Source organism: Pituophis catenifer, unplaced genomic scaffold, assembly GCF_029215685.1.
Source record: "Pituophis catenifer annectens isolate HBS135680 unplaced genomic scaffold, rPitCat1.0.hap2 SCAF_3, whole genome shotgun sequence".
In the NCBI taxonomy this organism is placed as follows: Eukaryota; Metazoa; Chordata; class Lepidosauria; order Squamata; family Colubridae; genus Pituophis; species Pituophis catenifer.
This window is the reverse complement of record NW_027256883.1, coordinates 2,055,652-2,075,754: the sequence shown is the minus strand read 5'-3', so window position 1 is coordinate 2,075,754 and position 20,103 is coordinate 2,055,652. Positions and strand designations below refer to the sequence as shown.

Below are 20,103 nucleotides of genomic sequence, written 5' to 3'. Positions count from 1 at the left end.
TAATTAATGATAATGATATCGTTATGTAATATATACAGGTAGTCCTCAATTTACAACAGTTGATTTAGCGACTATTCAAATTTACAATAGCGCTAAAAAAAAAGGGGGGGGGAGACTTATGACTATTTTTCACACTTACGACCTTTGCAGCATCCCCACGGTCCCATAATCAAAATTCAGACGCTTGGCAACTGGTTCATATTTATGACGGTCGCAGTGTCCCGGGGTCACACAATCCCCTTTTGCGACCTTCCGACAAGCAAAGCCAAGGGGAAAGAAGCCAGATTCACTTAACGACCGGGTTACTCACTTATCCGCTGCGGTGATTCACTTAAGAACTGAAGCAAGAAAGGCCGTAAAATGGCCTTAACAAATGTCTCGCTTAACGACAGAAATGTTGGGCTCCGTTGTGGTCATAAGTCAAGGACTACCCGTATGTAAGGAATGATTATATATCAGTGTTTCTCAACCTTGGAAGCTTGAAGATGGGTGGACTTCAACTCCCAGAATCCCCCAGCCAGCGCTGCTGGCTGGGGGATTCTGGGAGTTGAAGTCCACCCATCTTCAAGCTTCCAAGGTTGAGAAACACTGATATATATGGTTACAATGTACGTATAATTAAAGATAATTGTTGGTGTGATTGCACAACATGGCTGAGCCTGGGGGCTCCCGGGATGGAGCCTGGGTGGGTGGGGGGTCCCCCCAGATGTCTCATTGCCTCACATTCCGACTTTCCCTTCGAATGGTCCAAACGCTGAAGCCCAGGAACTGTCTTCTCCTGCATTTCGCCCCGACTCTTACTCCATTAGTCTGGATTAAGCTTTGCGCTTCCTTTTATCGATGGTTGGAAATGCGTCCGGTTTTGCTTCGGCTTTGGCTTTGTTTTTTTTTTTGCACTATGGATCTGGGAGGCTTGCAAGACGGATGACTCTTCCTTACAACTAAATTGTGAATGATGTGCGCAACTCTATCCAAGAGGCCCTGCCTAAGATGCTTTGCACCGCATGCCTTCCCGCAGCCTGAGTTTGTCACAGGTCTTGAGTTAGTCCCACAGGCTGGCTGGCATTCCTTGGTCAGGAATACGAGACCTGTCTTTGAGGGTTCAGGGGTCTCCATAATTGCACCCTGGATCAAAATACCAAACGTAGAATAACAGAACTGCAAGGGACCTTGGAGGTCTTCTAGTCCAACCCCCTGCCCAAGCAGGAGACCCTAGACCAGTGGTTCTCAACCTGTGGGTCGCGACCCCTTTGGGGTCGCCTAAGACCATCAGAAAACACATATTCCACTAGTTAATTATCTTCCTTGTTAGGAAGTTTCTCCTTAATTCCAGGTTGCTTCTGTCTTTGATTAGTTTCCATCCATTGTTTCTTGTCTTGCTTTCTAGTGTTTTGTTCTGTCCCCGTCCCACACGCACACACACCAGCAGACGTTCAAGAGTTAAAGACCAAACCAGCCGGCAAAATCCTTTTCCGTATGATAACGGAACTTGGCAACAACCTAGTGGCTGCCTGCCAAGAGTTTATTATTTACGAAGAGGAGAGATAACTTCTCCCCGCTTCTGGTACATCAAAGGAAACAGCTCAATAATTACAGAGTTAATCAAGTCCAGAGATAATCCAGCTAAATCTTATAGCAAAAGTCCGGCAATGCAGAATGGCGTGGAAGCTTTCAGCTTTGTTCGTCACAAGGTTTGACTGGCCACCACGCTCCCTTTTATATCCTGTGGGGTGTGGTCCAGTGACTCAGCCTAATCTCTGGCACGCCTTTTCTTCTGTTGCGCACGCTTATCTCTGCGACGCTGGCATGGATCCAGCCAAGACTCATTACCTTCATCACTGTCCACCTGTGGCTGCGTGGACGTGCTTGGCCCCAGCCCTATCTCTTGCCCTTCGGCGGACACCGAAGGCATTGCCAGAGAGGAGGGTCCTGGAGAGGGAGGCCTTGCCAGCTCCTCTCCTTCACTCTCGGAGTCCTCTCCTGCCGATGACACAGGCTCAGGTAACGGAGCCACAACAGGTTTTCAGAAACAGAATAGAGCTGGAAGGGACCTTGGAGGTCTTCTAGTCCAGCCCCATGCTCAAGCAGGAGACCCTAGACCATTTCAGACAAGTGATTGCTTTGGAGAATAGCTTGGACTCCGTCATTTTTGTGGCAGTCCCTTAGATATTGGAAGACCGCTATCATATCACCCCTAGTCCTTCTTTTCATTGAACGAGACATATCCAATTCCAGCAACCGTTCTTCTTATGTTTTAGCCTCCAGTCCCCTAATCCTCTTTGTTGCTCTTCTCTGCACTCTTTCTAGAGTCTCCACCTCTTTTGTTACATCGACCAAAACTGGGTGCAGTATTCCAAGGGTGGTCTTACTAAGGCTTTGTAAAGTGGTATTAACACTTCACGTGACCTTGATCCTATCCCTCTGTTAATGCAACCTGGGATTGTGTTTGCTTTTTTGGCAGCTGCCGCACACGGCTGGCTCCTATTTAAGTGATTGTCCACCAGGACTCCATGATCCCTCTCACAGTTACTGCTGTCAAGTCAGGTACCACCTATACTGTACCTGCACATTTAGTTTTTCTTGCCCAAATGTAGACCCTGACTTTTTTCACCCTTCAATTTCATGTGTTGAAGTTCCTGGTAATTAAGAAAAGTTTGTTGATGCATTGAAGTATTTAGTGTGTAAGTTCAAACGTACAATTCACGTTGTAAGTCATGGACTACCTGCAGCCGAAGAAAAGTGGCGGTCAGTCAGTCAGGGCAAAATCATATTTGGGCTGGCAAAGAAAGGGTGATGGGCATCTTCACCCCCTGCGTTGGCTTGCGTGTAAGTCTTGAATTACTGCTTTCATAAAAAGCTGCAGATTCGCCTCCAGCTCTCTCCCAGCTAGCAAGGCATCTCCTAGCCAGACTCCCAGATCGATTGGATCCATGGAGCGAAATCTCTTCCACGACCATTATAAATATTGCTGTTGTGTGCACTAGCTTAATGGAGATATTTATTAGGGATGGGTAGCAGAGACAATCATGGGGACGCACCGTTTTGAACCTTCCCTTTGCTTCTGGGAGGTTTTTGCTCTGGTGGATCAGACCCAAGTCTAGGTGAGATCGGCAGGGATCCCTTTGATCTTAAAGCCACGGACGCCAGCCCTGAACGTGGTTCTTTCTTGGCTTGTGTAGTTTTCTCTGTGTATAGTTCCAAGAGAAACAGAAGCAAGAATTTAAATGTTCTTTTTAAATGTTCATTATGCTGTAAGCTGTCCGGTGTCGTTTGAAACGAGATGGGCAGCAAATAAATTTCGTTAATTAAAAATAATAAGTAGTAAACAAGAATGACAAGAACAAAATAATGTTTGGTAGAATTTAGCAAAGTGCTCTACGCTGGCCTTCGGTTGCGGGAGAAAGTTTTACAACTAACATAAGAAAGGGACTTTCGGTGTAAACTTGGGGTCCTGAGGTTGTGTTTTCAGACGCCCCCCCTTTCGGCATTCCTTGATAGGAACGCGAATTTAATACAGGTAGTCCTCGACCTACGACCACAGTTGTTAATTGAGACAGTTGTTAAGTGACTTTTGTTAAGTGAATCATTGTGGTTGTTAAGTCAGTAAGATGGTTGTTAAGTCTTGCTTGTCAGAAAGGAGATCACATCAGCTAAATATTGCCAGGCGTCTGAATTTAATAGAATAACAGAGTTGGAAGGGACCTTGGAGGTCTTCTAGTCCAACCCCCTGCTCAGGCAGGAAACCCTATAGCAGTGTTTCTCAACCTTGGAAACTTGAAGATGGGTGGACTTCAACTCCCAGAATCCAGCGCTGGCTGGGGGATTCTGGGAGTTGAAGTCCACCCATCTTCAAGCTTCCAAGGTTGAGAAACACTGCCCTATACCATTTCAAACAGATGACTGTCCAGTCTCTTCCTAAAAACTTTCTCCTTAGTTTTAAAGTTGCTTCTCTCCTTGGTTAGTGTCCATCCGTTGCTTCTTGTCCTGCCTTCAGGTGCTTTGGAGAACAGGTTGACCCCCTCTTCTTCGTATCAGCCCCTCAAATATTGGAAGACTGCTATCATGTCACCCCTAGTCCTTCTCTTCTTTCAACTAGACAGACCCAATTCCAGCAGCTGTTGTTTATATATGTTTTATTTTGATCACGTGGCCATGGGGATGCTGCAAGGGTCATACGTGTGACAAAACGGCCATCGGCCCCTTTTTTGCAGTGCAGTTGTAACTTTGGTCACTAAACGAACGGTTGGAAGTCGAGGATTACCTGTATTTGGTCTTGTTTGAGGCTCGAACAGGCAGGAAGGTAAATTTGCCATTCCCTTTGTTGATTGAGACCTGGACACGTTCATCCTGATATTTTATGCAGCTGGGTCTCCACAATGCATTTTACTCCTTCCGTGCCTTTTATCCAATTTGTTCTAAACAAGAGAGACCCTAATTGAAATGGCTTCTGAGATGGGCTGTCCCTTAATATCTGCCCCGCAGCAAAGAAAATGTGATTATTTTGCTTAAACTTGGCAATAAATACTTTAAAAAACACAGGTTGCTATTTCAAGGGGGTCGGCTTTATTGCTAATATAGAATAAACCATGAATTCTTATGTGACGTTTTAAAAAAGAGTTGTCCTGGCATTGCGCGAAATAGTTTTTAAATATCTTCATAGCAATTCAATTCTGAAGGATCGCAGGCAGCAGACGGAGAAAATAATGGCAGAAAGGGTTGTGGCTTGTAAACAGTGACAAATACAGGGACCGTGGTCCTCAGCGTACGACCACAATTGTGCCCAAAAATTATGTTGCTAACCGAGACAGTTGTTGCATGCATGCATGCGCTAGCTGGGGAATTCTGGGAGTTGAAGTTGCCAAGTCTTAAAAGTTGCCAAATTTGGAGACCCCTTGCTATAAGATAAGAGAGTACACCCTCTTTTGGAGCACTAACTGTTGAAAAACCAGAAAGCAAAGTTACTTTTTTCTCCGTAGCCTCTCCTCTTTTTATCTGCGCCCTCCAATTTTCCTTTCTCCCCATTCCATCTTCTTCTTCTTTTTTCTCTCTTGATTTCGGTTTTTATCTTCGTTTGAAATTCAATAAAGTTCTATTTAAAAAAAAACAAAAACCCAGAGAAGGACTAAATGAACCCTTTTCTCCCAGGGGGAGGAATTAAAAAGAATCCCTCAAGATCCCACGTTCATAAATGAATCTTGACTTAGAAGAAAGAAATTTTTTTTAGCAACGATAGCTCCTGTTAATATTTCCTATTAATGTGGCTCCGTCCTTTGATCCTGCAAAGAATCCGGAAGCTTCCCCTCTCCCCATTCTTGGGGAATAGAGTTGAGATGGATAAAGTTTTCGCCTGCCCCCCCCCCATGTCCTTGACTTAGGTGTTGGATTAAAACCCATCATATTAAAAAAAAAAAAACCACCTCATTTTCAGGGCCTCCAGCTCAGATTTTTTTTAAACAAACGGACCAGCTCTTTTGTGCACCAAATGGCTGTCTCTATACTCTGTAAATTGCTTTAATGGAATTAGAGGATTTACCAGTGTCCACAGCCTGGAAATGCACGTGGATCTGAGGGCACCTGTCTTTCCGTGGCATTACCGCCCTTCGCTAAGCCCCGCTGGAATCCGTGCGGAAGTCCATTCGGCACGCGGAATTAGCCCCGCTGATTTGGCACTGAATTCCCCTCGAGCATCTGCAGCCGAAACCCATGGCCGCCTAGGCAACCGTTCCGGGGCGCTCGGAGCCTCATAAAAAAAGCCTTTTCAAAAAAGTTTTCCAGGATGGCGGTTTCGGTGGTCTTCCAGCGGAGCGCAACGGCGACACCCCGCTCTGGCCCACCGGTGAGTGATGCTCCCTCGTAGGGGTTTATTACCTGTTAAACAGCACCAGCAGCTCTCAAGCATCAAAGCCCTGCGATTGTCATAAACCTCTGGCATAAGCAGAAGGGTTCCTCTCCCCCCCCCCATTTTCCAAAGCGGAATTAAATGCTCTTCCTTGAACGAAAGGAGGAAGCCAACTTTGCGAGCGATATAAAATTAACCTCTGACTGCGCCGCTCCCCGGGAACATCTTGAGCAGCTTGCGGGCTAATCACCCCTCTCTAATCCTTGGCTTTGCTTTCGCGCCGAAATTGGCTACTCTGTAATAGAGTCATCCTTGGCTCTCTTCTTCCCTCCCAGCACCTGGGATTTGAGCTAGCCGTGGGGGGGCGGGAGAAACCCGGATGCGCACCGTTGAGCCGAGCGGCAGCGTGGCACAAACGCCGTTCAGATGCCTCTGATGGAACCCAAAGCGCCAATTAAAGGGGATTTTTTTGCTGGGAGGGCTCGGAGGCGTGACGTGCTGTGCTGGCTTTATTGACCAGCACGGGGACAACTGCCTGAGATGAGCAGAGGCCTCTCTCTTCCAGAAACACTCCTGAAGCTTCGATGTGCAGAAGGAAGTGGGACGCCCCAAAAGTGATTTCTCTCCCCCGCCCTCAAAAGGCAAGGGGATTTTCTTGGGTTTTTTGAAAGGAAAATAAACCAAGAAAGTTCAGTTGCCTTTTTTGGAAAATGCGCCTTGGGGACAAGTATCACCTAGATGATGGAGAATCTCAATGGACCAAGGGGGACGTCAGCATTTTTAGTTCCCTCTTCTAGTCTCTTCTGCTGTCTTCTCTTGGATCCCAAAAGATGTGCCAGCTAATCCCAAAGGGGCTTTTTTTCCCAAGAGGCAGCTGGACTTTCTGGTTTTTCTTTGAAGACGTTCCGCTTCTCATCCGAGAAGCTTCTTCAGCTCTGACTGGATGGTGGGGAATGGAAATATTTATATTCCTTGCAGACAGCTGGTCATTGGCATCCTTTTAGAGGGTCGTTGAGGCCACTTGGAGGTTTATCTGTGTCCTCAGGGTCACCTGAGTGGTGCAAATGGGTGTGGAGCCTTCTTGGAACTGCTGAAAGGAGGACTGTGTTGTAGTCACACCCATTTGCACCCCTCAGGTGACCTTCAGGACACAGAGAAACCTCTAGGCAGCCTCAATGACTCTCTAAAAGGATGCAAATGACCAGCTGCATTTAAGGAGTATCAATCCTTCCCTTCCCTGCCATCTGGTCAGAGCTGAAGAAGCTTCCTGGATGAGAAGCGAAACGTCTTCAAAGAAAAGCCCGGAAAGTCCACTTTCCTCTTGAAAAAAAAAGAACCTTTGGGACAACCAGGACCTGGAGGACAGAAAATCTCTACAGATATGAGCCAACTATTTTTTTTAAAAAAAACCTCTTCTTTATATTTTAAACCTATGAATATATTTGCAAGTAGTCTTCCTCTTACAGCCATTTCTTTAATGGCCAAAGTTACAACAGCACTGAAAAAAGCGACTTGCGACCATTTTTCACACGACCTTTGCAGCCTCCCCACGATCCAAATTCTGACGCTTGGCAACTGACTCACATTGATGACGGTCGCAGAGTCCCAGGGTCATGTGATTTTCCCTTTTGCCACCTTCTGACAAGCAAAGTCAATGGGGAAGTCAGATTCACTTAGCAACCATGTGACCAACTGAACCACGCCAGTGATTCGCTTAACGACTGTGGCAAGAAAAATCCCAAATGGGGCGAAATTCATTTCAAAACGGTCTTGCTTAGTGGCGTAGAATTTGGGTTGAGCCGTGGTCGTCGGTCGAAGACTCTCCCTACTACTAAAACTCTCATTGTGTTTCTCTGATGTCTCTTTGCACCCGCAAATTAGCCCCAAAGGCGCATTATATACCACTATCATTTGAATCGAGAGACCAAAAATCCGCTATCTTAAGGAATGCATAAAAAAATCTGGGACGTCACTGGAATTGAAATGTTCACAAAAGCAAAATGGGAAGACACAGTGCGGGGGGGGCGGGGGGGGCGGGAGGAGAAAGGGAAAGAGAAGTGAGGAGGGGACGGAGAAAAAGAAAAAAGAAGAATCATTGACTTCCAACTCCCTCTGTTGCGGTAAAATAAAGCATTAACATCAAACCATAACTTTTTTTTTACTTTTTCATCATAATATAAACTAGCCATTTCTATAAAAAAACAAATCAGTCTAATTGATTTGTCTTATAGAAATGCGACAAAATAAATAAATAAATAAATAATAAATAAAATAATAAATAAAATCAAAGTTTAATTTCCCCACCACCTCAAGCACAAAGTCCAGAAGTGGTTTCCAAGTAGAAAGAAAAATACTTCTATTCTTTTCTTTGATCAAAACGGGTCAGTTTTAGCCATTTCTGCCGACTCCCGTCAGCTTCTGTAGCCAGGAAACCTTCACCGTTTAAGCCAATTTGATTTGCAAAGTCGTGGCCGTGGCGGGGTCCCCGCAGTCCTGTGCTTGCGATTTCCGCCGCCGCCTGCCGATTTCCCTCAAGGAAAGTCGATGGGGAAGCCAGCAGGAAGTCGAAAGCCTCTCCCCCCCTCCCATGGTTTTTCCCCACACTTGAAAGAAGGGAGGCGCCCTGCCCCTCTTTTGATCAGCCCCCAAGATTGGGAGGACAGTCCAGCCCCGGGGCCAAAAAAAAAAAAAAGAATAATTATAAAATTATAAAAAAGAATAAAAAGAATTCATTTTTGCATTTCATGTTGCTTACTGCTGGGCAAATGAACAGCGCCAGACACACGTTTTAATAAATGAAACCATCGCGGCAGTTTCTTCCGCGTTAGCCCATTTTAAAAGTGAAAATGGAAAAAAAAATCTGTTAAAAATAGAGCAATGCACTGGAAGCATGAAAGGGAGGACGATTCCTGGATAGGCTGTCTACTGAAATGGAAGCAACATCGTAAGATTTCCCGTGTGTTTAGCTGGGAATTTGACTTTTCAGGCGCCGCTTCTTCTGAGGCTGTCTGTTAAGGAAGGAATCCTTCGCCGACAAGCAAACTCCAAGGGGGGAGCCAGATTCACTTAACAACTGTGGCAAGAAAGGTCATAAAACGAGCAGGGGGTTGGACTAGAAGACCTCCGAGGTCCCTTCCAACTCTATATTCTATTCTGTATTTCCTTCCCTCCCATCCTCTTGTATCCAGGAGACTCGGGCTGGGGGCTCGTGGGGGTGGGGGTGGGGCTGGGGGGGCTGCTGGATCTCCCGAGGAGGGACTTGCCCATCCGAGTAAGACCCCACCGAGAGGAAATGAGCGCCACGTCTGGAGCCACCAGCCTGCTCCACCTGCTGCGCGTGGGAATGGCTCCTCGGTGACTGTGGGGATAATGAGGTATGCCAGCGTGGGCGGGGGAGGGGAGGGGAGGGGAGGGGAACGCAGCCAAAGAGCTGGGGAGCATCCGGATGATGATGCGCTTTGCTGGACTGTGCAAGGCCTGCTTTTGCCATTGGGGAGAACGGAGAAATGCGCGCAGAGACACTTTTCAGTGTTTGGGAAAGATGCTCCCTCCCTTTCTCTCTCTCTCTCTCCGTCCCTTCTCATGGAGATGAGGCTGGAGATCAGAGTCCACTAGAGTTGGGCAGCCAGTTTGGTCTCTTTCTCTCTGTCTATCTATTTCTATTTCTATTTCTATTTCTATTTCTATTTCTATTTCTATTTCTATTTCTATTTCTATTTCTATTTCTATTTCTATTTCTATTATCTCTATTTCTATCTCTATTTCTATATCTATCTATCTATCTATCTATCTATCTATCTATCTATCTATCTATCTATCTATCTATCTACCTATCTATCCCTATCATCAATTGCTTTCTTTCTTTCTTTCTTTCTTTCTTTCTTTCTTTCTTTCTTTCTTTCTTTCTTTCTTTCTTTCTTTCTTTCTTTCTTTCTTTATCATCAATCTATTTTCTTCTATCTATCTATCTATCTATCTATCTATCTATCTATCTATCTATCTATCTATCTGCCTGCCCATCCATCCATCCATCCATCCATCCATCCGTCTCCTGGTGCTTGGCCCAAAATTACCCAGTTGGCTTACATGCCTAAGGCAGAACTAGAATTCCCAGTCTCCTGGTGGTTGGCCCAAAGTCACCCATCCAGCTTTCATGCCTATTATTTTTATGAACAAGTCAAAGATAGCAAACACATCTAATACTTTTTCCTCCTATTGTCCCCACAACAACTACCCTGCGAGGTAGGTTGGCAGAGAGAGAGAGTGGGGGGAGGGCTGGTCCAAAGTCACCCAGCTGGTTTTCAAGCCTAAGGCGGGACTAGAACTCACCGCCTCCTGGTAATTGGCTAAAAGTCACCCAGCTGGCTTTCATGGCGAGGGCAGAACTAGAACTCCCAGTCTCCTGGTGATGGGCCCAAAGTCACCAGTTAGCAAGGGGCTTTTCTTGAGCTTCCAGAAAGAGGCCCGTTCTCTTTTCTTCCCTGTCCTTCCTTCCTTCCTGCCAAGCCTTGTCTGCTTTTATCGCGCCCCTTTAGGTCCACCCCGGCTCCTTTCCCGAACTCCCCGCCAAGGCTTCCAGTCCTTTGCCAGCCCCCTCTGTCTCCCCTCTTGGGCAGGCTCTTCCGGAATCGCAAAGGCAGCCCAGGAGCAGAAAAGCCCCACACTCAGCAATGTGCCCGAGCCTCTCTGGGTCCGTGCGAGCCCCCGAACGAGCCTCGGGCTGATAAATGATGCTCATATCCCATTCAGATATGATGCCAGCAGTTTCTTTGTGGTTTGCCTTCCATTGCGGTAGTAAAGTTTTTAATTAGGAAAGCTAATGAGATCGATTAGTCATTAGGCCTGACCTCTGGATCTCGGGCGAGGAGGCGCATGGTGTGCGCCGGGCTGATAACGGGGACGCCGGGGCATTGTTCGTAATAAAAGCGGAGAGCGTTTGAGTTGAGTGAAACGTGCCACGGGGAATACATCACGGCCGAGAAAGGGGGGGGAGAACATCGCAACCCCGGGAGCCTGTAATGAAGGGAATTAAACCAACATCCTATCTAAATAACATGATTATCTACACAAAAGCTCTCAGCCAGGAAGGGAGAAGAGAAATCGGAGCACCGACAGACGGCCCTTCCGTGCCGGGCGCTGCACTGCGGCCTCGGTCGATGCAGGCCCTCCGGAAGAAAAGTCGGGGGGGGGGGTGGGGGCGGCCAGGAGGGCTTCCCCCAGGTGGGGGTTTGCGGGTTTTCCAGGTGGGATCCCGCAAGGTCTCCTTCCTGCTGGATCTCCACCTGGACCTCTCTGGAGTGGAGTTCCTGCCTTGGCTGGCAAATGGAGAGAGCGGATGGGAGCGATTGAGTCTCTGAGTCACTACAGGTAGTTTTTGACTTGCAGCCACTCGTTTAGTGGCCATTTGGAGTTTACAACGGATCACTGAAAGAAGTGATCCAAGGCTGTTTTTCACCCTTGCAGCCGTAGTAGCATCTCTGTGGTCAGCTGATCCAAATTTGGAGACTTGGAAACTGGCATGTACTGATGTCAGTTGCAGCGCCCCAGCTTCATGTTGCGACCGTCTGACAAGCAAAGTCAATAGGGAAGCCAGATTCATTTAATGACCGTGTCACTAAGTTAACAACTGCAGTGAATCACTTAACAAGTGCTCGGATTTCTTTTCTATATTTCTTTACTTTTCCTTCCCCCTCTTCTTTGTTTTCCACTACGTTTGTTTATTTTTCTTTGTATTATATGTATATTATATTTTTTCTTTGTATTTTATATTTTGAAAAAAAAAAACCCAATCAAAACATATAATTGGAACAAGCGCCCGAATTTTGAACACGTGGCCACGGGCATGTTACAGTGGTGTGAAGTCACTTTTCCCAGCCCTCTGGTGACTTTGATTGGTCATCAAACTAAAAATCAACGGAGAAGCCAGATTCTCTTTAACATCTGCGTTGCTGACTTAACAACCGCAAGGTTTCACTTAACCACTCCAGCCAAAGGAGTTGTAACAGGGTAAAACCTCCCTTAATGACTTCCCTGCAGAAGTTGTGAATGCTCCAACATTGGAAGTGCTTTGGTGTGTTAGCTGTATTTGTCCTTTATAGATAGATGATAGATAGATAGATAGATAGATAGATAGATAGATAGATAGATAGATAGATAGATTAGATATAGATATAGATATAGATATAGATATAGATATAGATATAGATGATATAGATATAGATATAGATATAGATGATATAGATATAGATATAGATATAGATATAGATATAGATATAGATATAGATACAGATACAGATGATATAGATATAGATACAGATACAGATACTGATATATATATATATATATATATATATATATATATATATATATAGAGAGAGAGAGAGAGAGAGAGAGAGAGAGAGAGAGATGTACATAGTGATTGATAGATAGATTACATATATAGATATGATATTAATATTAGATATCTATAGGTATCTATATATATCTATATATCTTTTTCCCTCTCTCCATAAATAGATATAGATATAGATAGATGAGAGCTAGATAGAGAATAAATATCTATAGACTCTCTCTCTCTCTCTCTCTCTCTCTCTCTCTCTCCCTCCCTCCCTCCCTCCCTCCCTCCCTCCCTTCCCCATAGAGTGATTGATAGATTACATATATAGATACGATATTAAATTAGATATCTATAGGTCTCTCTCTCTCTCTCTCTCTCTCCCTCGGTAGGTAGGTAGGTAGGTAGGTAGGTAGATAGATAGATAGATAGATAGATAGATAGATAGATAGATAGATAGATAGATAGATTAGACAGACAGAAATATTTTGTGGGCTTTGGAAGTCCGTCCAGGTAAAGAAGGCTGGTCCTGGTTCCTTGGAGAGCCGCAGAGGCTGCAAGGAATCCTGAGATAGCAAAAGGGAAGGGCAGGGCCTGCGTGTTGTGAGACAAAGCGTTTTTTGTGAGTCGTGTAGCTGAACAAAAGGGCTTGACAGAGGGTGACGTTGGAATAGATCCGAAGGGATGGCCCAGGCCCTGAAGTGAAGACTGCCACTTGGAATAGAGACGCTAGTCCACTTGTTTTCTCTCGCTTTAACCCGTGTTTCCAGACACCATTACGACCGTTGCACCATCCCCGTGATCAAAAGTGATCACGTGATCAAAGTTTTTGACTCTTGGCCACTGGTTCATATTTATGACGGTTGCAGTGTCCTGGGGTCACCTTTTGCGATCTTCTGACAAGCAAAGTCCATGGGGAAGCCAGACTCACTTAACGACCGAGTTCCTAACTTAACAGCTGCAGTGATTTGGTTAACAACGGTGGCAAGAAATGTCATAAAATGCGGCAGAGCTCACTTAACAACTGTCTTACCTAGCAACAGAAATGTTGGGCTCGGTTGTGGTCGTGAGTCGAGGACTACCTGTTGCTGCCATTCGGGTGGATGAAGTGGTAACCTCATCCTCCCCTGGTCTCCATTTGCTATGAGGCAGCTTTTGTGGGGTAGAGATACCCCAGTGAAGTCCCCGTTGAGCTGAACCACGTGTCACGGATGACTCAAGCAAGTGAGCCAAGCTGCATTTTGTCCGAGATGTTTCTTTTCCTTCTTCTTTTTCTCTGTTATGCTGCCCAGTTCTCAGCACTGGTGAGCCAGGAAGAGGCAGCCCGCGAATGGCGTGTTTTTTTTTTTTAAATTTGATTTATATGCCACCCTTCTCCGGAGACTCAGGGCGGCTTACAATGCGCTAAGCAATAGCCTTCATCCTTTTGTATATTTTATACAAAGTCAGCTTATTGCCCCCACAAACTGGGTCCTCAATTTACCCACCTTAGAAAGGATGGAAGGCTGAGTCAACCTTGAGCCTGGTGAGATTCGAACCTGCAGTAATTACAGGCAGCTGGTCTTAATAACCAGCTTAATAACAGGGTGCCTTAGACCACTGTACTACCAAGGCTCTACCAAATGTTCTCTTTCGGTCTCTCACTCGCACACGCGGCACACCCCAGCTGATTCCCCGGACAGCCCGATTTCACGCCCTGGCACCGTCTTCTCCGCTGAGCATCTCATCCGGCAAATGCCAGCAAGTCCCTGTTCTGCCAGGCATCCAGCACGAGTTCATTAAAAAGCATCACAAACGCCTTTCCTAATTGTGTTAACAAACCTCTGATGGAATTGCTTCCCCAGTGTGGCGCCAGAATCCCCCAAAGCAGGATCTCGGGTTCTCCAAAGAGCAGCCAGGTGCTGAATAAAGGAATGATGATGGTCCCCCTTTTTTTTGCCCCTCTGATTTTTACTTTACTTTACTTTTATTGAATTTGTATACCGCCCTACTCCCGAAGGACTCAGGGCGGTGAACAGCCATAGAGTAAAACATATAAATACAAAATTTAAAATAGAATAAAACGAATTAAATAATTTGGCTGAACAAATTTAAAACGCCAATAATTTAAAACCAAATTTAAAATTTCCATTTAAAAAGGGGAAAAACTTAGGTCAGGCCAGCTTGATGAACTAAGAAAAAGTCTTTCTTATTTCAAGCCGACGTGTCTTTTTTTTCCTCCGCAGGTCCCAGCTTCGTCCTGGTCACCAGCCCAGCGGCCCACCGCGTGGTCAATACTCGCTACAGGCTGGTGAAGAAGTCGGCGGGGCCTCCCGTGACCCCTGCAGCCTCCGGTGCCAGCCCGGCTCACGGTTGGAAGGCCAGGAGGCTTTCGTCGTCCAGGTGAGGGTTGCAAAGCGATCTCGTCCACGAGCGTCTTAATTCACGGCAGAACGGGGAGCTTCCGGAGGGGTGTTTTCATAGCGACGCGAGAGGCCTGTCGTTAGATGGGGAATGCCCTCCCTTCCTCTCGCCAAGAAAATTCACACAACGTATCCAGGCAGCCCCCGACTTACCACACTTGAGCCCAGAAATTCCCACGGCTATCAAAACTGGCCTTCCTGTTTTTTTCTTGAAGACCTTTCGCTTCTCATCCAAGAAACTTCTTCAGCTCTGACTGATGGTGGGAACAGAAGGATTTATGCATCCTTTTAGAGCAGTGTTTCTCAACCTTGGTAGCTTGAAGATGGGTGGACTTCAACTCCCAGAATCCCCCAGCCAGCAGCGCTGGCTGGGGGATTCTGGGAGTTGAAGTCCACCCATCTTCAAGCTACCAAGGTTGAGAAACACTGTTTTAGAGGGTCGTTGAGGCTACCTGGAGTGTCACTCGAGTGGTGCAAATGAATGTGGAACCTTCTTGGTTCTTGTGTCCCTTCAGAGTTGAAGACGGGCGCAGACTTTTGGGGATGAGTCTGGGTTGTTTGCATCTCAAACAGAAGCACTAATGGTTTCCTGGAAATCTGTTCCTACTCCTGCACCATTCCAAGAGTGTTCATCCCAAATTGTGTAGCTAAAAGTCTGTAGAGATTCTTAGTCCTCCAGGTTCTGGTTGTCCCAAAGGTGCTTTTTTTTTTCAAGAGGCAACTGTGTTCTGTCCCCCGTCCTCACACAGACAAATGCAGTATCAAACACGCCTGCCAATAATTTATTGTATAAACAGACCAGAATTCCTGGCAGACGAGAGTTCTGGCAGCTAACTGTAAAACGCCTGCCCGGTCCAATTAGTACTCCCAAGAAGCAGGAGAGGCCTTATCCACAGTCCGTTTCCAAAGCGACAAATTATCCACAAGAGTTTAGTCCAAAATGTATCTGAGCCGAAGTGCAGGATTCACGATGTGACTCTTTAGAGTTTAAACTTTTGTCCGTCACAAAGCCTGCCGAGCAATCACGCCCCCTTTTATCCCTCGTGGGGCTCCGTGACTCAGCTTAATCCCTGGCCCTCCCACGCCTCTTCCGTTGCTGCGCACGCTTCTCCCTCCGACGCTGCCTGGGATCAAGCCAGGATTCATCCTCCTCGCTCCCTATCAATTGGTGCTCCGTTATGCCTTCCTCCTGGCACATCCCAGGCTGTTCCTCCTGGCCTTTGGATGAACCCGAGGCATCGCCAGAGAGGAGGGTCCTGGAGAGGGAGACTTTGTCAGTTCCTCCCCATCACCTTCTGAGTCCTCTTCCTCTGTTAGGACAGGCTCGGGAGTCGAAGTCACAAGAAACTGGACTTTCTGGTTTTTTCTTTGAAGACATTTCGCTTCTCATCCAAGAAGCTTCTTCAGCTCTGACTGGATGATGGGGAAGGATTGATACTCCTTGCAGGCAAAAGCTGGTCCTTTGCATCCTTTTAGAGGGTCATTGAGGCCACTTGGAGGTTTACCTGTGTCCTCGGGGTCACCTGAGTGGCACAAATGGGTGTGGAGCCTTGTGTCATCTAGAACCCAGTCCTTTCAGAAGTTCCAAGAAGGTGGCAAAAAATCAGGTCATGTTCATGACCATCATGTGTTACGACTGTGACGGCAGGCTCCATGACGGTCGTAACTCGAGAACTACCGGCACCTGTGTTTTTATCGGGGGATCCGTTTCCATTTTCAACCTGAGCCATGGCCTCTTTCCCATAACCTTCCCAAGGTTGTCTCCATCTTATCATGACGGCTTGTGGCTAACCCGGGTTGTGGTCTCCGCCTTGAGGTTCGAGGAAGGATATTTGCAACTCTTTAGTACAGAGGTCTTCAAACTTGGCAGCTTTAAGACTTGTGGACTTCAACTCCCAGAATTCTCCAGCCAGCAGAGCTGGCTGGAGAATTCTAGGAATTAAAGTCCACAAATCTTAAAGCTGCCAAGTTTGAAGACCTCTGCTTTAGTACATTAGAAACACATTCACACAAACCCACAACGGATGATCAATAGCCGTTTGTTGATAATTAGTTTAAGGTGCCTGAATATATTATAAAGTTCTACAAACAAGGCCGGCAGCTGGCTTGAAAAGAGGGAAAATGAATTTTTTTTTTTTTAAAAAAAATCAGAATAAACTTCTTCAATTACCGGGTGAAATAAAAGAAAACGCTGATAATCCTTTTTTTGGGGGGATGGGGAGGTGTTAAAAAAAAAAGAGCTGATCGTTCAGTATTTGTTCCTGTTGGAAAACAGTTTAAAAATTAGGAAGCAGATGCTTTCTCTGGGAACTTCTGTCACCAGCAATTTAGAAGCGTTTGACGGTGTCAAAACAATTGCTATTTCAGGCGTTTAAAATGGAAGTCTCGCCCATTTACTACACCCTGCCTCAAAACAATGCACGATCCCTTTCCTAAAAATAGCGGAGTCGGTCCAAAGGAAGGCTGCCCTGCTTTTCACGTGGGGATGCCAAGCTTTCATTTATCTATTTTGCGTCGAGGAAGAGAGGAGTCGGCGAGGCGAGGGGTTTAGGAAAATTATTATTTGGAATTGTTGTGTAAAATGTGTGTGTCAGTTTGGCTGGAGAAAATCAGCTGCATGTCAGCGTTTCAACGCTGGCATAGAGAGCAGAGGAGAGCGAGAGATAAACTCTGAAACCTTTTGCCTGCTAAATCCCTTTGAAGCCCGGTTGTCGTGGAAATGAGGGGAGGGGGCACATTCCTGGGAAATGACGAGAAAAAGAAGTCTGAAGAATGACTTGGAAGATAGCCAATGAGAAGCAGAGATCTGGGGATCGGAAAGGGAGGGATGGGGGGGCAAAAGGTCAGTCTTGTCCGCGCGGAGTCATGATCCGGTGGCTGTGCTTAATTAAAGAAAGATTTCCTTAAAGATTGGCAGTTTGGAAATTCATTTAATTTTGAGATAGCAGCGTAGTCTGACACTGCAATTCCGCTTTCTAGGAAAATACAGGCAACACTCGGCTTACAACGGTGCATTTACAGGCGGTCCTTGACTTGCGACCACAATTAAGCCCAACGTTCCTGTTTCTAAGCGAGACATTTCTTAAGGGAATTTGCCCCACTTTTCGACTGTCCTTTGCCAGGCGTGTTATGTTGGCCCATGGAATCCTTGGTACCAATTTACTGGTAGCCCTCAACTTACGACCAACATTTCTATTGCTAAGCGAGACAGTTATTAAGTGAATTTGGCCGCATTTTACGACCTTTCCTGCCACAGTTGTTAAGCAAATCACTGCATTGGTTAAGTAAGTCACACGGTTGTTAAGTGAATCCGGCTTCCCCATTGACTTTGCTCATGAGATGGTCACAAAAAGGGATCATGTGACACACACACACACCTGGGACGTTGCAACCGTCATAAATATGAGCCAGTTGCTGAGCCTCTGAATTTTGATCACATGACCATGGCGATGCTGCGATGGACGTAAGTGTGAAAAACGGTCATGTCACCTTTTTCAGGGTTGTAGCTTCGAATGGCCTCTAAATGAATAGCTGTAAGTTGAGGACTGTCTGTATTTATAATGTTCAACATATTTGGAGAGCCTTTAAAATATAGTCCCGAGTCCTGTTGTTTTGCCTTCTGCCCAAAATGATGCCCAGGACTCTTCCAGGGCCTCTGATTCCGATATGTGTAGGTGGCCTTTTGCTTCTCAGTCTCCCTGGAGGTTCCTCCTTGCCTCCTGAGATGTTGGAAGCCCAAGCAGAGCTGCCAAACGAGATCTAGCCTTCTGCTCTCCAGTTGCCTCGTCTGATGCAGCTGGACCATCTGCCTCCTTCCTGGTTGGGCTTGGTGTCCAAGGAGCTGGAGATGGGACACCTTCTTGAGCCAACCTTTGCAAAGTCAACCAGATGTGTTCATAAGCTCTCCCTACCCCTTTTGGTAGGCAGGTAGATCTCAGATTTCAGCTTGGCATTCCTCAGAGAAAGACCTATCAGAAGTCTGGGAGACTTCACACCCCTATGGGTTTATGTGGTGGAAGGTTTGTTGTGGTATAGATCAGGATGGGCCCCTTGACCATCTGTGGACTTCAACTCCCAGAATTCCTGGGCCAGCCTTCTGGGAATCCTGGGAGTTGAAGTCCACAGGTGGTCAAGAGGCCATAGGTCCCCACCCCTGCTGTAGACAGTAATGATGGTAGTAGTGATGATGTTGATGGCGATGATGATGATGGTGACGATTGTGATTTTGATCAGGGTTTTTCAAGCTTGGCAACTTCTGGACTTCTGGACTTCAACTCCCAGAATTCCTCAGTCGGACAGGTTTGGAGAGTCCTGATCTTGAGGATGGTTATGGTGATGGATATGATGACCATGATCTTGATGATTATGATGCTGACCGTGATCTTCATGACGATGATGATGATGATGGATATGATGATCGTGATCTTCATGATGACCATGGTGATGGGATATGGTGACCATGATCTTGATGATGATCTTGATGATGGAGATGGTGATCATGATCTTGATGATGATCATGGAGATGGGACATGATGACCATGCTCTTCATGATGACCATGGTGACAATGAGGGATATGATGACCATGATCTTCATGATGATTATGGTGACGGTGAGAGGGATGCTGACCATGATCTTGACGACGACGACGACGATGATGATGATGATGATGGATATGATGACCATAATCTTGATGATGACCATGATCTTGATGATGACCATGGTGATGTGATTCCTGCTTGAAAAAAATGGACAAGTGGTTCCTGTCCTGGTCCTTTGATGGAGAGGCTGGTAGAACAGGGATAGGAAGCACGGAGAAGGGCTGGGTGGGCACCAAAAGATGAAGGCATCTCCAAGACATGTTGTCCTTCTCCAGCCCTGGAGGCTCCTTCCTTGCTGACCCCTTTCTCCCTATCTGGAGAGGTTGCATTTGCTCCACCACAAACTTTCCTGGAGACAGAAGACGGGAGTATATTTTAAATTAATTTTACCGCACTTTTGTAATATTTTTGTTTTCCATAGATTGATGAGCGACCTGGGGGCTGTTTCTACAAATTTATGAAGATAATTTTCCCCCTCTTGATAAGGCGAAATTTACACCTGCTATTTCCCTATTAATTCACATGGCTTAAGTGGATCTAATTTCCTCCCTTCCTCCTATCTAGTCTGTGTGGCCTTTCCTAATGCAATTTCCCCCCATCGCTAAATCACTGTGATCGGGAGTCGTGATCGAGTTAAATTAACTTAAATTAATTTACTTAATAAGAGCTCCAATGAGGTTAAGATTTATTGATTCGGCTTTCTTCTCTCCTCCTCTTCCTTTATTCCTTTGGGGATTTCTTTTTTTTATTATTATTATTCCCTGTTTCTCTTGCTTTTATATCCCTCGGGGAGGCGGCTTGAGCTTCAACAGAAGCACCGTGAATTTGTGGGGTTTGCCAGTAGAACCCCTTCTTTAAAAAAAAAAAAATACAGTTATGATTTTTATCTGCAATGGGGAAATGGGGGGCTTTTAGTTGGGAACGTAAAC

General features: G+C 46.0%; 1 protein-coding gene across 1 annotated transcript in view; it reads left to right on the top strand.

Annotated features, from left to right (window-relative positions):
- ZC3H3 (zinc finger CCCH-type containing 3) overlaps nucleotides 1-20,103 on the top strand; it is a 195,816-nt gene that overhangs the window by 70,788 nt on the left and 104,925 nt on the right. Inside the window, exon 4 of the mRNA XM_070940245.1 lies at nucleotides 14,399-14,555. Coding sequence (XP_070796346.1) covers nucleotides 14,399-14,555 — 157 coding nt within the window. The remainder of the gene's footprint in view (nucleotides 1-14,398; nucleotides 14,556-20,103) is intronic.